Genomic DNA, 17,701 nt, shown 5'->3' with positions numbered 1-17,701 from the left:
GCTCCAGTGCTGTTGGAAAGACCTTGCACTAAGCCCAGCTTCCTTCAAACTATAAAATCCCTGTGAGTCTACTGACGGACCATAAACACTTTTTTTCAGTCACATTTTAGTTGAAGAAAATCACACCAAATGTCTGTTTCAAAATGAGTTTCTTTTCGCTCTTAAAGATTTTTCATCTCTTCATTTATTTTAATGTTTATTTATTTTTGAGGGAGCGGGGGAGGGGCAGAGAGACAGGGAGACACAGAATCCGAAACAGCCTCCAGGCTCCGAGCTGTCAGCACAGAGCCCGACGCGGGGCTCGAACTCGCGAACCGTGAGATCATGACCCGAGCCGAAGTCGGACGCTCAACTGCCTGAGCCACCCAGGTGCCCCTAAGATTTGATTTTTGAGTAATCTCTATACCCAACGTGGGGCTCGAATTCACAACCCCGAGATCCAGAGTCACATGCTCCACCGACTGAGCCAGGCAGGTGTCCCTCAAAATAAGTTTCTAATCTGAAAACTGTCCAAGTTCATTTTTTATTTTTAACATCATCTTTTGGTAATTCATAAACCTTAGAGAAATAAGATAAAAACATACTTTTAAACGAGAGACAGGGCTTTGTGTTTTCGGCAATGTATTACTCAAACATCTGGAACAGAAAAAGATGATGAACCCAGACTTTTCTCTCCATAGAACTGGAAAATACGAGCCTTCTGATGTTCAAATGGTCATTTCAGACAACCTCATATACAGAGCTAATAGCTATAGCATAAACTCCTAGTTATTTTTGAAAACGCACTTGGATGATTAACATAAACGAGGGACCAGCAAATACCAATTTAAAATATTTAAAAGAACAAACCAAAACTATTTGGTCATTAACTAGGCCCATAAACACGCCATCCGCATCCTGGAAAAGCTAATAATTACTCTCTAATTGTGCTGATTATGTAATGACAACGTTGTAAATGTTTGTTTATATAATGTTAGATTTCTCTGACTAATCTTATCATTAGTCAGACTTTGGACTTCTGCCAATGTGTACTCATGTATATGCTGGTACATGCCAAACAGTTGGAACAATTTATTTTTAAAACTGGTTGTTAACGTGCTACTAGTCTTAAAATCAGAAACTTACCACATCCTTAGGAGGGGGTTCCGCTTCCTTCTTTACCTTTTTACCCATTCTGGAAAAAGATGCAGTAATTAGTTAAAGTGTCATTTGTACCTTGTGTGTGCACAAATCTCTCAGTTACCTATGGATGCCCTTCGAAGGAGATTTATTTCCTCATTGAAATTTTACCTAAAAAAGAGATGATGTGATATAGGTAGAAATGGTCGTACCTGTACAAATATGTTACCTGCAGTCGTATTTCAAACGCCACAGTCTTTAAGGAACTTACTGTTAAGATTGTTGGGCATCAGTCCTGGCTTCCAGCTTGTAAGGAAGAGAACACATCCATGGCATAACTTTCACTTACATAACGGGAAACAGTTTACCATGCATATAGCTCACTGATGGGGTGCTTAGGAGACTAAATCCAATTTACTTTTGAGAGCTCCAAGAATGTTCTGCCACAAAGGGGTGGATTTTTGTCTGCTTTCCTGCACTGATCTATCCCAACAGTATCTGGTACATGGTAGGTATTCGATATGCATAAAAATCATTAACTCTGTTTTTCCTGGGAGTATGATTTTGTGACTGATACCCAAGACAAGGCAACTCCAAATGAATGTTGGTGTCATTTTCCCAGATAACCAAAAGTTTTCTCTAATATAATCCATAGCTCAATAAAAAAAAAAAAAGTAATTGAGAATCTGAAGAGATGTATTCTGGAGAAGTTGGGGTTACTGCTTACAAGACCTGTTTCTACCTGCCCTCGTATGTCCATAACTGTGCAGACAAAAAGTCAAAGGATTGGTACTGACAGCTGATAAACCACAGAGCAGTAACCCCATCTGGGTACAGAGTACTTTCCAAGATGTTGGGGACTGTTAGAATAAATAACTCTAGAAACCTTTCAAGTTTTCTCCAATGAGAGGTTATGTTTGGCATTTGGGCAATCTCAGATGCTACAAACCTGTCTCAGGGAAATTAGTACAGTTTCCAGAAAATTCTGGGAAGTCAAAAATCTTTGGTGAGAATCTACAATGTCAGGATTGGTTCAGATGGTCTCTCAAGGGACAAAAGCAACTCTTAGCATTAGAGGCACTAACCAGAATTTATCACATGTTTTAAAACGCCACATGTTCATAGAAACTCCTAGGGGCTTCTGAAAGACATCCAGATCCCTCAGTTCAGGTCACATAAATTTCAAGATCTTTGAGGGTCCGGGCAAGCTTACACTGTGATGCCCTCCCTCACATCCAGTATATTAAAACATTAAAATGTACCCACATTCCCCATTAAATACGATTTTCATCACATAAAGTTTTGAAATCAAGCATTTGAAATTATTCAGCAGGTTGTATGCCTCAAACTTCTTGCAAAATGAGAAAACTGTTCTCAAATATAACTTAATATTAAAACATTTACATTAATTTTTCAAGTTTCTTTTCAGATTTTAGAGGCAATACTTTTTTCAAAACTCAAACATCTTTCATAGGTGTTTGAAAAGCACACAGACCCTAGATTTTGTGTTTATGATATTCCAGGCAGATGGACAGAAACCATTCTGGACAAATGCAAATCTATCTTGCGATTAACCTCTAGGAAAAAGAAATTTTAGAGTGCTTCGTAATCGACTCCAAGGTAGAGCAGCCTTTGATTTACAGAAGAACTCCTTATGAATAATGTTTAAGAAGAACTGAATTATACTTGCATTAAATTACTGTACATCATCTGATTTTCACTCAGGAACTGATTTTTTTCCCATTTCAGGATAGTGGCTTTGAGTAACTGCATACTGAAGAGTACAGAGGTTAGAATTGCCTTAACACAGGACGACAGCAATGGAGTCGATCCCAGGCAGTACCGTAAAGTAGGAAGCATTTAGTTTGTGTTTTTATTACCAAATTGAGTATAGTAGTTAATGGGGGACAAAGTATTTAGCTGACATAGATCAGGGGCGATGAGCCTCAAAGATGACCGTAAGGTGTTTTTTTTTAATGTTGTAAATTCAACATTTCACTTAAAATCAACACGATACAACCACATTATCTTATGTTCGTTTATTCTTTAAAGATTTGTTTGCCTCTAAAGCTCCAGAGACGCCACATTAAGAAAACAAATCCTGGGGCGCCTGGGTGGCTCAGTCAGTTAAGCATCTGACTTTGGCTCAGATCATGATCTCTCAAGTCTGTGGGTTCGAGAGAACCCGCATGGCCCTCTGTGCTGACAGCTCAGAGCCTGGAGCCTGCTCCGGATTTTGTGTCTCCCACTCTCCCTGCCCCTCCCCTGTTCACACTCCGTCTCTCTCTCCTTCAAAAATAAACAAACACTTTAAAAATTAAAAACAAAAAATCCCTTTGACTTTTTGAAGCACACCTGCTTTCCTTGACTATTTTACCACCCTTCCCAGTGATGTTTTCGATTGTGCTAAAATATACACACCATAAAATTTACCATTTTAACACTGCTTAACTGTATAGTTCTGTGTCTACTGTCCAGTTATACAGAATACATTTCATTACAGAAAATTTGGAAAACAAGGAAGGGCACATGGAATAAAAAAAAAAAAATCACTCAGGAATAAACTCAGGGAGATTAGCACTGTTTCAGGATAGTTCCTTTTTGTGTGTTTTCTATAGGGATTTTACCATGCTACATGAGTTTCGATCTCCTATTCTCAACTTCCTTTCCTGGAACCATTTGCCTACCATATTCTTCTTTTTTTTTTTTTCTGATATAATTTATTGTCAAACTGGCTAACATACCGGCTGTACAGTGTGCTCTTGGTTTTGGGGGTAGATTCTCGTGCTTCATCACTTAGAGACAACACCCAGGGCTCATTCCCACAAGTACCCTCCTTTCCTACTGCTTTCTTACAATAATGGACAGGTTCGTGAAATCTCTGTGTCCATTCATTGCCCCAATCATCTCCAGTGAATCAGCATATCATGTCATTTAAAATACTATTGTAAAATCCACTGTGTATCTAGACAGTCCCCTATTGTTGAACATTTGTTTCTCATTTCCTGAAATTATGGATAAGGCTGCAATGAACCTCCTTAGACATAAAATGTTCATCCACGTCCTCAACTGCTTCTTTAAGAGAAAGGCAAATAACTGGATGAAAAGGCATGAACTTCACCGCACTGAGCACAAAAACAAATCTGCTTTAAATGGGCACCTCCTCCGTCATTAGAAAGGAGCCACGCTTTCCCCCCACAAATTTGTCGACCGTTTGCACTTCTTTGTGAGCTTTCAGCCTGTGCGATCTTAAATGTTTTCTGAGGAGGAGCCTTATTTTAAAAACTGTGAAGGAAGGGGGAAGACTACAGCCAGTGGGAACTCGTTTCCTGAGTTGCTGGGAGGCACGGAACGGAATCTCAGACTCTCAGATCCCTTCTCGGGGCCTGTTTCGTCACCTGTTAAACGGAAGGAGGCCAGGATGCTTAGGAAACCCACCCGGATCCCCGGCTGATACTGGGCGCACAGGGCAGGGACCGACAACCCCCAACGAGGCATTCGTTCCGTCGGTTGTGTCCCAGAGGTCCCCACGCGCTGGGCACCTCCCCCTTGCCCCAATTCTGCGGGGACCTCGGCCCCGGGCCCCTCCAACCCGCGGGAGTAGCCGCGCAGCCGCACGCCCGCCTTTACCTGCCGGCGGATCCCGCCGAGCGGCGGCCCCTCGCGCCCGGAGAACCGCACCCGCCGCCGTCCGCGCGCGCCTCCGAGGCCACTGTTGCCCTTGGTTGCTAGGCGACACCGGCCGCGCCTGCGCGCGCCTCGGCCCTGAAAGCTCGCGCTGGGCTGCGCGCGCGCCCCCCGTCCCGCCTTGGGTAAGCGGTCTGCAGCGAAGGCACCTTGAGCTCCGAGTCCAGAGCTTTGCGCGGGGTGGACACGGGAACCCTGCTCTTCCTAACTGTCGCGGCCAGTCCGGGTGAACACTGGAAATCAGCAGGCAGTCCAGCCTCAGCCTCTGGCCCGCGGACCGGCTCTGGATTCGCGTACTCTGGGATGCTAGCGCTTTCCCCCAAAGACAGGCCCCAGCCGGAATCTGCGCCGATGGCTGCCACATCACCGCCTCCTGTCCAGGCTCCCCTAAGCCGCACCCCTGCGTGGCCCACTTTCCAGGCCCTAGGGTGTCCAGTCTGCCCTCACGGCACTTGTGTTGGCCCGTCAAAATCTCCTCCTCTTCCACCTTTCTTTCCTCTTGATGCCACCCTTCCCAACGGCCTAAGACCTCAGTTTCCCTTCTTCGTCCTCCACCCTCCTCCACTCCAATCAGCAGTGAGGTCAACGGGCCCTCTTCATTTTGTCTCCTAATCTATTCCTCCTCTTTAATCCTTACGGTCACCCCAATCCGGGCCACCATTTTTGGCGTCTGATGGCTTCGGTTTCTCTCTGCCTCCTAGTCCTGCACCGATACGAGAGACCACACCAGAGGCAGATCAGCCTTCCGGAACTTCTCATTCTAGACGTGTCACTCCCCTATTCAAACTTCAGTCGGCTTCCCAAAAATAAAGTCTGAACCTATTAGCCTGGTATGCAAAACCATCTGCCCATTCCCTATTTGGGCCGCCCACCTCTCTCCCCCAACACAAGCCCCAGCCAAGCCGACTGTCACCCCCAATTTTTCCATACTTTTCTCCTCTGGATTTCGCTCACTGTCCCTTCATCATTGCGTCTATTCCACAAATATTTATTAAGCACCTACTGTTTGCCAGGTCATCCGCAACTCGTGTAGCCCCTGGAATACTCTTTTATTTCTACTTAACGAAGCCCAGCTCAAATGCCGTCTTCATACAAGACCCTTTGATTGACTTTAGTAAAAAAACAAAACAAAACAAAACTCTCCCTCTCCCGAATTCCTCTCATACTTTCCAAACTCCGTCCCTTGCCTGCCTCTGTCCGTCCCCCAGCCTTGGTCCTTTTTACTTGAACATATATGGCTGGATGAGTTTGGGCAAATGTTTACAGCTGTGTAACTGTTATCACAATGAAGATGTACAGCATTTCCACCCTCCCAAATTTCCTTCATGCCCCTTTGAAGTCAGACCTCTCCCTCCAGCCCTCTTCTCCGGGAAAAACTGGTCTGTTTTCTCTCCCTATAATTTTGTATTTTTTTTTTAATTTTTTTTTCAACGTTTATTTATTTTTGGGACAGACAGAGACAGAGCATGAACGGGGGAGGGGCAGAGAGAGAGGGAGACACAGAACCGGAAACAGGCTCCAGGCTCCGAGCCATCAGCCCAGAGCCCGACGCGGGGCTCGAACTCCCGGACCGCGAGATCGTGACCTGGCTGAAGTCGGACGCTTAACCGACTGCGCCACCCAGGCGCCCCATAATTTTGTATTTTTAAAATGTCTTATCGGTTGCACCATGCAACATGCTACCTCTTGTGTCTGGCTTCCTTAATTTAGCTTTTAAGATTTGTTCATGGTGTTGCATGTATCAGGAGCTTGTCCCTTTCCGTCGCCGAGGACGACTGCACTACGCGGATATACAACATCCAATCACTGGTTGACGGACACTTGGGTTCTTTCCAGTTTTGGACTGTTATCAATAAATCTGCTCTAAACATTTGTACACAGGTTTTTGTGTGAACATATGTTTCTCCTTCCTTGGGAAAATACCCAAGAATGGGATTTCTGGGTCTTATGCCATGTGTACGCTTGATGTTACGAGAACTTGCCAAACTGTTTTTCCAAAGGATCCATACCGTATTTGCATACTCACCACCAATGAGTGAGCCATCCAATTGCTTCCTATGTTCTACAGCACTTGGTACTGGCAGGCCCTTCCATTGTAGCCACTCCGGGAGCCCGGGTGGCTCAGTCAGTTGAGTATCCAACTTCGGCTCAGGTCGTGATCTCACGGTTTGTGGGTTCAAGTCCCATGTCGGGCTCTGTGCTGACAGCTCAGAGCCTGGAGCCTGCTTCGGATTCTGTGTCTCCCTCTCTCTCTGCCCCTCCTCCCCTCATGCTCGCCCTCTCTCTCTGTCTCTCTGTCTCTGTCTCTCTCTCTCTCAAAAATAAATAGACGTTAAAAAATTTATGAATTTCAGCCATTCTGTTGGATGTGTAGTGGTGTATCCTTCTGGTTTTCATTTGTATTCCCTTCATGACTAATGATGAGCTCATTCTAGGTTTTTGTTAACCATTTCTATAACTTATGTTGTGAAGTATTTGTTCAAACATTTGTCCTACTCATAACAGGTTGTTTGTCTTATTACTATTGACTCATAATAGTCCTCTATATTTCTGGGGACAAGTCACTTACCATACATAACTTGGAAAAATTTTCTGCCCGGGTTCGTCATGGTGGAAAATTAAATTTAGAGACCACAAGTTAAACACGAGGGCTTCTCATTGCTACTGGGTTGGTCGCTGCTTCTAGATCTTTTCAGAAACCTGGTGAAGCTATGAGTTCAGCACACATGATAAATCAGAAATCTACAGATCCAGACTGTGGTTACAAGAGATAAGATATCATCGTATGGCAGTCGTTGGAACTATCTGGTTCTCTGGCCATGGCTTAAAACTGAAAACTCTGAGGCTGTCATTTCCTGTCTCAGAACTACTAAATATAATTAGAAGGATTTCACCCATCTCACATCCCTGGTGGTGCTTTTGTCCATGGCCATAACTGTGCCATGTCAGGAGCGGCTTGGTCTGTCAAAATTGTCTCCAAAAGTTACTTCTCTCTAAGAGACCACATGTGAGTCCCATAAGACATCCTCTCAAGGTAAACTCAAGATCTCTTCACTGTTTTCAGATCCACTCAGATTAAACAACCAGTTCCAGATTTATGTCTTTGAATTTCTGAGGTCAGCAGCCACTTCTGGTACCAGTCATTGTATCATTTGAAGTTCTACTGCAGACAGCAAAATCCAGTCTAGTTGGCAGGGATTTAGAGATTTATAGGATTGTTGCAAGGGCTGGAGTGACAGGTTCTGGACTGAACTGTCAGAGATGACTTTCAAAACAGTGTTGCCAAGCACTATTCACAATAGCCAAGACATGGAAACAAACTAAATGTCCACGGACGGACGAAAGGATAAAGAAAGTAAGTGTATACAATGGAATACTATTCAGCTATAAAGAAGAAGGAAATCCTGCCATTTGCGACAACGTGGATGGACCTCGAGGGCATTATGCCAAGTGAAATAAGACAGAGAAAGACAAATACTGTATGATCCCACTTATATTTGAAATCTAGGGGCGCCTGGGTGGCGCAGTCGGTTGAGCGTCCGACTTCAGCCAGGTCACGATCTCGCGGTCCGTGAGTTCGAGCCCCGCGTCGGGCTCTGGGCTGATGGCTCAGAGCCTGGAGCCTGTTTCCGGTTCTGTGTCTCCCTCTCTCTCTGCCCCTCCCCCATTCGTGCTCTGTCTCTCTCTGTCCCAAAAATAAATAAACGTTGAAAAAAAAAATTAAAAAAAAAAATTGAAATCTAAAAACATTGAGCTCACAGAAACTGAGTGGAATGGTGGTTGCCAGGGTTGAGGGGTCGGGAAAAATGGAGAGTTGTTGGTCAAAGGGTACAGACATTCAGTTAGAAGATGCATGAGCTGCAGAGATCTAAGATAAAGCATGGTGACTGTAATGAACAATAACTGTACTTGAAAGTTGCTACGAGGACAAAGTTTCAATCTCACCACCGCCATCACCACCACAATAAAATAGTAATTATGTGAAGTGAAGGATATGTTCACTAACCTTGTGGTGATGTTCATTTTGCAATATGTATATCTATCAAAACATCACGTGGTACACCTTATACTTAATACAATGCTGTATGTCAATTATATCTCAGTAAATCTGGGGCAAAACACCGCAGACGTGGCCATCCAAGAAAGCCAAGGAATCAGGAGGCTTAAATCACTTTCACGCAGAATAATGAGGATTTATCTCAAATTCACATTAATGCTCTTCATTAATTCTTTTAATCCTCAGCCTTTTTTTTTTTTTTTGTCATGGAAAAATTATCAAATGAAGCAACAGTGCCTAGCACATCAGACCAGCTCCCTTCCACAAAGCTTATCTCTTCAAAGGGAAAAAGATTTGAACTTCTTAAAGCATCTGCAAGCTTAAATTTTTAAAAAGAAGACTTTTTTTATGACGTCAGTTACACTTGTGTGAGATTAGACTCAATTTCATAGCTAAAGCCAGCTCACAGACCGAAGTATAGGATTATTCAACTTAATAGCCTGTGTTAAAATTGTCTATGTTTGGGGCAAGCAAAGTAAAGGCATAGAAAACATGTCACTTTTGAGTAGTACCACAAATAGATGCATTTGTGACATGTGAGTCACCATGGAGCTAACACTAATCTAGATATCCAAAATGATTGCTGAATCTACAGGCATTACAAAGTGTGCCCAGTTAATAGATAGAGTTGGGCCACCTAATGAGAAACGCTACAACAAAACATTGTTTATTCTGCAAAGAGGTACCAAAACAAAGCGCCTGAGATAAGCTGCTTATAGTGCTGAGTCAATGTACCGAAGCAAATAATATATATCAGGTACAACGCTTAGATGTCTATTGACAATTTCATTGTTAAGCTAATGTTGGTCCCCCCAAATCCCATCAAGGAAAGCCTTCGTGTTTCAATTACAAATGCAGAGAAATGTTGGCATAAAGATTTTCCATGGTTCTCTATTCCACATTAAATGATATTTTCGAAACGGTGAATTCAAGCCACTACAGTCACACTTGTTTAGAGCTTTATGCAAGAAATTGAGATCAGAAACATATACTACCAGTTCATACCCAAGAGGATGACCAAGGAAAAATTTCTGGAGTCTCTGAGCTGAAAGAGCCATTGAAATTGTGAGTGTAAGTGTGGGTGTAAATGATTCTTACTTTGCACATATGAGGGTTGGTATGGTGGCTTCAAAATGTGTTAACTAATGTTGTTGAGCTTCTTAAAGAACTTGACCCAAGATTGGGAGGACCCCATGAAATAAATGAACGTGTAATGTCAATATTGATGCGTTCAAAGAAAAATACCATGACTGATGTTTAGTAACTGTTAGAATTCGAACTCAAAATTATTAGTAAGACCAGTGGGGCAAGATCTTTATGCTGGAAGAGAAACTTCATGAAAACTTTGAAATATTTAGTATGAGAACATTTTAAAGGCTTCAAAATCCACTCATTAACACAAAACATTTCAATGTTGCATTTGTCAAAGAGAAGGAACTTTCATTCTTTAAAAATGGTAAACCTACAAAGGAAGATTTTTAGGGTTTTTTTTTCAATAATAGTTTTCTAAGACCTGCGAAGGTTTATTTATTTTGAGAGAGACAGAGACAGTGCAAGCAGGGGAGGGACAGAGGGAGAGAGAGACAGAGAGAGAGAGAGAGAGAGAGAGACAGAGAGAGAATCCCAAGCCGGCCCTGCACCATCAGCACAGAGCCCAACGTGGAGCTCGAATCCACAGGCCCACGAGATCATAACCTGAGCCAAAATCAAGAACCAGATGCCCAACCAACTGAGCCATCCAGGCACCTGCAAAGTAAGATTTTAAAAGACCAAAGATCAGGGGCACCTGAGTGTCTCAGTCAGCCAGTCAAGTAGCCGACTCTTGGTTTCTGCTCAGGTCATGATCTCATGGCTCGTGAGATCGAACCCTGCATCGGTCTTCACATTGACAGGGAGGAGCCTGGTTAGGATTCTCTCTCTCCCTCTCTCCCTCTCTGCCCCTCCCCAACTCATGCTTTCTCTTTCTCTCTCTCTCTCTCTCTCAAAACAAATAAACATTAAAAAAATAAAAGATCAAAGATAAAGCGCAAGAAAACAGTTTCCATTCATGGAAGAAAAAGTGATAATCTGCTATTTGGTACCTCTGCTTCTGTAAACATAATTTCTGACCAAGGTAACTATGAAGAATATGAAAGGTTCGGATCAGGAATTACATGGAATGGTTTTGAGCTGCAAATCAGGTGTGTGTGTGTGTGTGTGTGTGTGTGTGTGTGTGTGTGTGTGTAAAATATTCTCAGGACCCAACTCCACTTTTCACATAAAAGAGTGAAGCCATTTTATCTGTAAGTTTTTTACAAACTCGATATTCAATATTTTCGACTAAGTTTTATTTTCTTGCCTTATCATCAATATGTAACATAAAGGGAATGCAATCGTTTTTGCACAAAGCCCCATAGTGACTCCTCACATGCCCTCAAGTTCACCTCACGGGGACTTACAAATATTATCATTTCCTCATATGCCATGATGTGGAAACGTTTGAGAACTGCTCATCTAAAGACTTGCTGGCCGATAGAAGTTCTGGGTTGAATGTATAGGATTTTGTTTTCAACAGTCCTGGTCCAGGAATTTGCCACTGTCCACACCTGCAGAGATCACCAACTGTGTCTATTAGACAGTTTGTAACGAAAACCACTGTCACTTCCTCTAAACCAGTGGTCTTCCTTTCATGGTCTTAAGGCACTTGAGCAGCAAACTAGCTATCAGAATATTGCGGGTGAACGTGAACTAGGGCCAGAGGAGATGAGACATCTAATGGATTCTCCTACCGTAGCGTAGACGACACTTCTTTTGCATCTGGATTATTACTCGCCTCAGACTCACCATCTTTCTTCCCTGGATGCTGTTACGGTCTATGTGGTTATTTCCGTGGCTAGGAGACGTTTTGTCCCTTCATATTATGTGCGTTCAAAAATCAGTGTCCTGGGGCACTTGAGTGGCTCAGTCGGTTGAACAACCTGCTCTTGCTTTCGGCTCAGGTCATGAGCTCACAGTTTGTGGGTTCGAGCCCCTTGTTGGTCTCTGTGCTGGCAGGGCGGAGCCCGCTTGGGATTCTCTCTCTCCCTCTCTCTCGGACCCTCTCCTGCTCTCTCTTGCTCTCTCTCTCAAAAATGGACAAACTTAAAAAAAAAATCAGTGTCCTTAGGTGTTATTACCTTCACACACTACCCGTAAGGACTGTGGTGTTGGATGCTAATTAAAGCACATGACATGTCAGCTCTCCCATGTTAACAACTTGAGAGTCTTAGCATAACAAACCTCATTTGATTCAGTGGATATATTCCACAAAACATGTTTTTGAAAAGGATTTTTGAAAACTAATTAGACTTTAAGAACATTAAGAGGGTTCACTATTTAGGGAAACCTGGAGATGAATCACCTTATACTGAAAAGGAAAAGAACCCGTCAGTACAAGAAAGCAATTATCTATTATAAGTCTGAATCCGTTTCAAGTGAGGGGGTACAATTGTATAATTTAGATAATTTCTCATTGTATGTTTCTTCTAATGTCGTCTTTGAATTCATTTCCATTCAAAGTGAATGAGTCATATGGCTGATTGTTGTAAATCAATTGAACTTGGTTGAAGATAAATAAGAAAAATGTAACTTCTGTCTGTAACCTTCAAGTCAGTGTTCTCGGTGAAAGAAAACCCATAAGCAGTGTGGTGACCTTCCGCCTTTCCTAGAGCCTAAACGCACACAGTTTGCCAACACTTTACTGTAAATAGTTGCTGTTTTTCTCAAAAGTAGATTGCCACAAGGCAGTTTCTTCCACCACATCGTGTTATTTAAAAGTTATCTGCTTTTTTGGCTGCTGTTCAAGGGAGTTCTTTGCCTGTAAATCCTCTTTATCTCATGCTATGGTTGAAGTAAAACCCGGGCACAGTTTCAGTGCATTCGTCTTGTTGTACCAGGAGAGGAAAAAAAATTAAGGACCCCAGAGACTGATCCTGTTCTGCAAATGGTCATGAACCAGCGGGGGGGCCCTGTTGGCTCTTCAAAAGGGTAATACTCCTGAGCACCCACTGGGAAGGTGCGATCCCCTCACGGGAAAGGCAGCCACACCATTAAAAAGATCATTTAAAAGCCTGAGAGCTGGAGTTTCAAAGTAAACAATACCCATTGTGTACTTGACTCCAGGCCTTTAAAATCAGCCTCACTTAGTGGTCGGGGTCCATACTCCCTTAGCTCTTAGTTTCGACTTGATAATCCTTCGACTCTGAACTCAGTTTCTGCCATTTGCACTATGGAGATACCAGCTTGTTGGCTAGAGGTTGCGAGGTTTAAAAGAAAATAGGATGCATCCCACTTAAAGAAAAAGATGGATTAAAGGTGTCTGACACAATATATCCCTTTGAGATGACATCTCATTCTGTGAAGGATGCCTTAGAATGACCTCTTTCACCACTAGCCAGCTCTCTACATCATATGTGGAACCTATGTTTGTGGATAAACAGTAGGAACTGTGATCTAAGCAACCCCTTGACGTGAAGATTCCCTGGTTTGGCTTCGGACATTCAGCTTATTTGGAAGAAGAAGACGAAGACGAAGAAGAAGAAGGGGAAGAAGCTAAACAATTGTGTCTGTTTAAGGATCTCAGTTGAAGGATCCCTTGAACAGAAAATAAGTGGGTTGATCTAAAATACAACTCAGATCAGAAACACCAAAATAAACTGTATTGAATAAAACGGGACTGTTGGTGGTACAAAGAATGGTTCTCTGATCTCTTCTTTTTTGCCTGTTATGGTGAGTGGAAAGGTAATCCAATAGCACATGGTATTATTGAGGCCAGGATCCTGGGTCAGATCTGGCCTTGACTTTCTTAACCAAGATGGGCCAAAGATTTTGGTTGGATCATGAGTGATAAATGATTACTGCTGGAAAAAGAGCTGAGCTCAAGCTTTTTGAATGGCAGGTGGTGACTATCATCCCGACTCCGGAGGTCCTCTGCGTCCTCCCTATTTGAAGGGCGGGGCCACCCTACACGGATCTGGTTCCAAGGCAGCATCATTCTAGGGACAGGTGGTTTAGTTTCTACACATCATTGGAGAGTTGTGTCTAATTTGGGACAGAGTTATCAGTCTTTCGTTTCCAAATTATTTTATTTTCCATCACTTATTTTAAGAAATGACAAGTAGGGGCGCCTGGGTGGCTCAGTTGGTTGAGCGTCAGACTTCGGCCCAGGTCACGATCTCGCGGTCCGTGGGTTCGAGCCCCGCGTGGGGCTCTGTGCTGACAGCTTGGAGCCCGGAGCCTGTTTCAGATTCTGTGTCTCCCTCTCTCTCTCTCTGACCCTCCCCTGTTCATGCTCTGTCTCTTTCTGTATCAAAAATAAATAAACGTTAAGAAATGACAAGTAAAACCAGCTTAAAAAACAAATGAAAATTCTTACTTAAATTTAACTAGAGTTAGGGGTGCATGGGTGGCCCCGCGGGTTAAGTATCCAACTCTTGCTTTCCACTCAGATTCTCACAGTTCGTGAGTTCGAGCTCCACGTGGGGCTCTGAGCTGCCAGTGCAGAGGCTGCTTGGGATTCTCTCCCTCTCTCCCTGCCCCTCCCCTGCTCTCTCACTCTCAAAATAAATAAGTAAACTTTAAAAAAAAAAAATAAAGTCTGATCTAAGTACTTGAACAACAGAAAAAAAATAAGCAAAAGAAGATGGTAATAATCACCTATAGTATATTTTGAAATAAGTAGATGGGGAAAGATCCCCATCGCTTGTTAATATTTTTAAAAATTATAATGGATAGATATGTCTACAGTGAATGTCTTAATTACTAAATATTAAACAAATAATTTATACTTTCAAGCAGAGTATAATCTATGACATTATAAGTGAAATTTTATAAATTCAAAAAAATTGTAATTCACAAATCAGTAGCATTACCTAAAGTGTATCTTTAACTTTGCCTACACCTCAAACTTCAGGGCATTTGAAGGAGCTAATGATTTCTTGAACAGTTGATTGTAGGGCTTATTTTACCCATGATTCCTCTGTAAGAATCAAAAAATTAAGGAGGGAGAATATATTCTAAAATCTTTACTTAATGGAAGACTGAGGCCAAACTCACACAAAGATTAAGTAACAATACAAACCCATAAATACAATGAGTTTCTCTATCACATTAATCTAATTTAATTTTTCACCATGGAGCTGATATATTAAAATAAGGAAATCTTCCAAAAAGAAAATGATACTAAAATAGATTTTGTTTTCTTCCATTCCAAATAGGGTGACTTCTTCATTTCAAATTTAGTCTCTACCTCTTACAAATGCATGCCTATCTTTGCAGAAAAGAAAATGTAGGTCTACATATAACCCACTAATCATGTAATTTGTTTCCACTGAAGTCATAGCATGCTACCGGGTACTTACCCTTGAGAAAGTTAGCACAAACCAATGTTGCTCTAAGCATTCACATTGTAACAGTAAGTGAAACAGTAGTGACTTTTTTTTTTTAACCCATTAATATTGATCACAAACATTATATTTCATGTAGGACTTCTGGATTCTGTTCATTACATTTTTGAGCATCTCTTTTTTTATTTTTTTTTTAAATTTTTTTTTCAACGTTTTTTTTTTTTTATTTATTTTTGGGACAGAGAGAGACAGAGCATGAACGGGGGAGGGGCAGAGAGAGAGGGAGACACAGAATCGGAAACAGGCTCCAGGCTCCGAGCCATCAGCCCAGAGCCTGACGCGGGGCTCGAACTCACGGACTGCGAGATCGTGACCTGGCTGAAGTCGGACGCTTAACCGACTGCGCCACCCAGGCGCCCCTATTTTTGAGCATCTTAATAAAATACAATCCAAGTCCAAAGCTGTCATTCTAAGCTTGGCATTACTAACTGGGAATCAATGTGACTAGAACGTTGCTATGCTTTATACTTTGTCAAAAGAACGTTGTTAACGAATATTACAGTTTTTGCAATGAGAAACATTTGCAATTTCTATTTCCTAACTGTACAGTTTTTAATTAATTGGTTCACCAGAATAAATGACAGAAGAACACTCCAGATGTTCTATCACTCACTAGTTCTGAATACTATGATTTGTGATTTGAAGGTTCTAAGGTGGTCCTTCATGTAGCTGCAATCAAGACAAAACTCATCTTGAAAGCCAAAATCAAGAAAATGATCTATATCGGCTAAGATAATCAGCTGTCATTCGTTACTCTGGCCTGAATAGCAAGGTCACTGGATTCCATTTCCATAATCATTTGCCTGTGACTCAAGTAAAACGTCTAGTGTTTTGCAGATATGTAACCGATTCAAATATTTAGATGCATATTTAAGCGTGAGTATGGATGTGCTAGTGTTGTGAGCATTGAAAAAATTACTTGATGGCCGAAGCTACTCTACAGAGCACTGTTGTGCAGAACAATTCGGCCAAGATAGAAAGAAAGAAAGGACATACAAGTTAAAAGGGAAGAAGTGAAATTTTCTCTGTTCACAGATAATACATTATATGTAGAAAACCCTAAAGACTCCGCTAAGAAACTATTAAAACAAATAAATTCAGTAACGTTGCAGGGTACAAAATCAATATACAAAAATCAGCTGTGTGTCTGTACCCTAACAATGAATTATCGGAAAGAGAAATTAGGAAAACAATCCCATTTACAATAGTATCAAAGAGAATAAAATACTCAGAAAAAAATTTAACCAGGAAGGGAAAGGTCTTGAAAACTATACCCTGAAAACTATGAAACACTGGTGAAAGAAATTGAAGAAGTCACAAATAAATGGAAAGATATTCCATGTTCATGAACAGGAAAAATCAATACTGTTAAAGTATCCACACTATCCAAAGCAATCCACAGATTCAGTGCAATCCTTATTTAACTCCCAACAACATTTTTCACGTAAATAGAGTAACAAATTCTAAAATTCTTACAGAACTACAAAAGAGCCCCCATAGCCAAAGCAATCCTGAGAAAGAAGAACAAAGCTGGAGTCATCACAATTCCTGATTTGAAACTGTATTATAAAGTTATAGTAATCAAAACGATATGGTATTAGCATAAAAACAAATAGATAAGTGAAACAGAATAGAGAGCCCAGAAAACCATACACCATACACAAAAATCAACTCAAAATGGATTAAGATTTGAACGTATGACTTAAAGCTCTCAGAAGAAAACAGGGAGTAAGTTCCTTGACATTGGTCTTGGCCATGAATTTTTTTGCATTCGACAACAAAAGCAAAGGTAACAAAAGCAAAATAAATAAGTGGAATTAAATCAAACTAAAAAGCTTCTGCACAGCAAAAGAAACTATCAACAAACTAAAAAAGCAACCTATGGAATGGGAGCAAATATTGGCAAATTACATATCCTTTAAGGAGTTAATATCCAAAATATACAAGGAATCCATACACCTCAATAGCAAAATAAAATAAAATAAAATAATAACCCAATTTAAAACTAGACAAATAGACATTTTCCAAAGAAGACATACACATGGCCAACAGGTACATAAAAAGGTGCTCAACATCATTAATCATCAAGGAAATGCAAGTCAAAACCATGATGAGATATCACCTCATACCTGTTAGGATGCCTACTATCAATAAAACAAGAGATAACAAATGCTGGTGAGGATCTGGAGAAATGGAAACCCTTGTACGTTTGGCAGAATGTATGTTGGCATAGCCACTATGAAAAACAGTATGGAAGTTCCTCAAAAAATTAAAAACATAACTACCATATGATCCAGCAATCCAACTTCTGGTTATTTAATCAAAGGAAATGAAATCATTATCGCAAAGAGATATTTGTACTCCCATGTCGATTGCAGCATTATTCACAACAGCCAAGATATAGGAACAACCTAAG

General features: G+C 41.5%; 1 protein-coding gene across 1 annotated transcript in view; it reads right to left on the bottom strand.

Moving 5' to 3' along the window:
- The window catches only part of ARMC3 (armadillo repeat containing 3), a 100,869-nt gene extending 96,054 nt beyond the window's left edge, over positions 1 to 4,815 (bottom strand). The window contains 2 exon segments of the mRNA XM_032593841.1: positions 1,126 to 1,174; positions 4,750 to 4,815. Coding sequence (XP_032449732.1) covers positions 1,126 to 1,173 — 48 coding nt within the window. The 5' untranslated portion in view covers position 1,174; positions 4,750 to 4,815.
- Between the last annotated feature and the right edge of the window lie 12,886 nt (positions 4,816 to 17,701).

Source organism: Lynx canadensis, chromosome B4 (genome assembly GCF_007474595.2).
Source record: "Lynx canadensis isolate LIC74 chromosome B4, mLynCan4.pri.v2, whole genome shotgun sequence".
Classification (NCBI taxonomy): Eukaryota; Metazoa; Chordata; class Mammalia; order Carnivora; family Felidae; genus Lynx; species Lynx canadensis.
The sequence above is the reverse complement of the archived record's forward strand: the minus strand, read 5'-3'. Positions and strand labels throughout refer to the sequence as shown.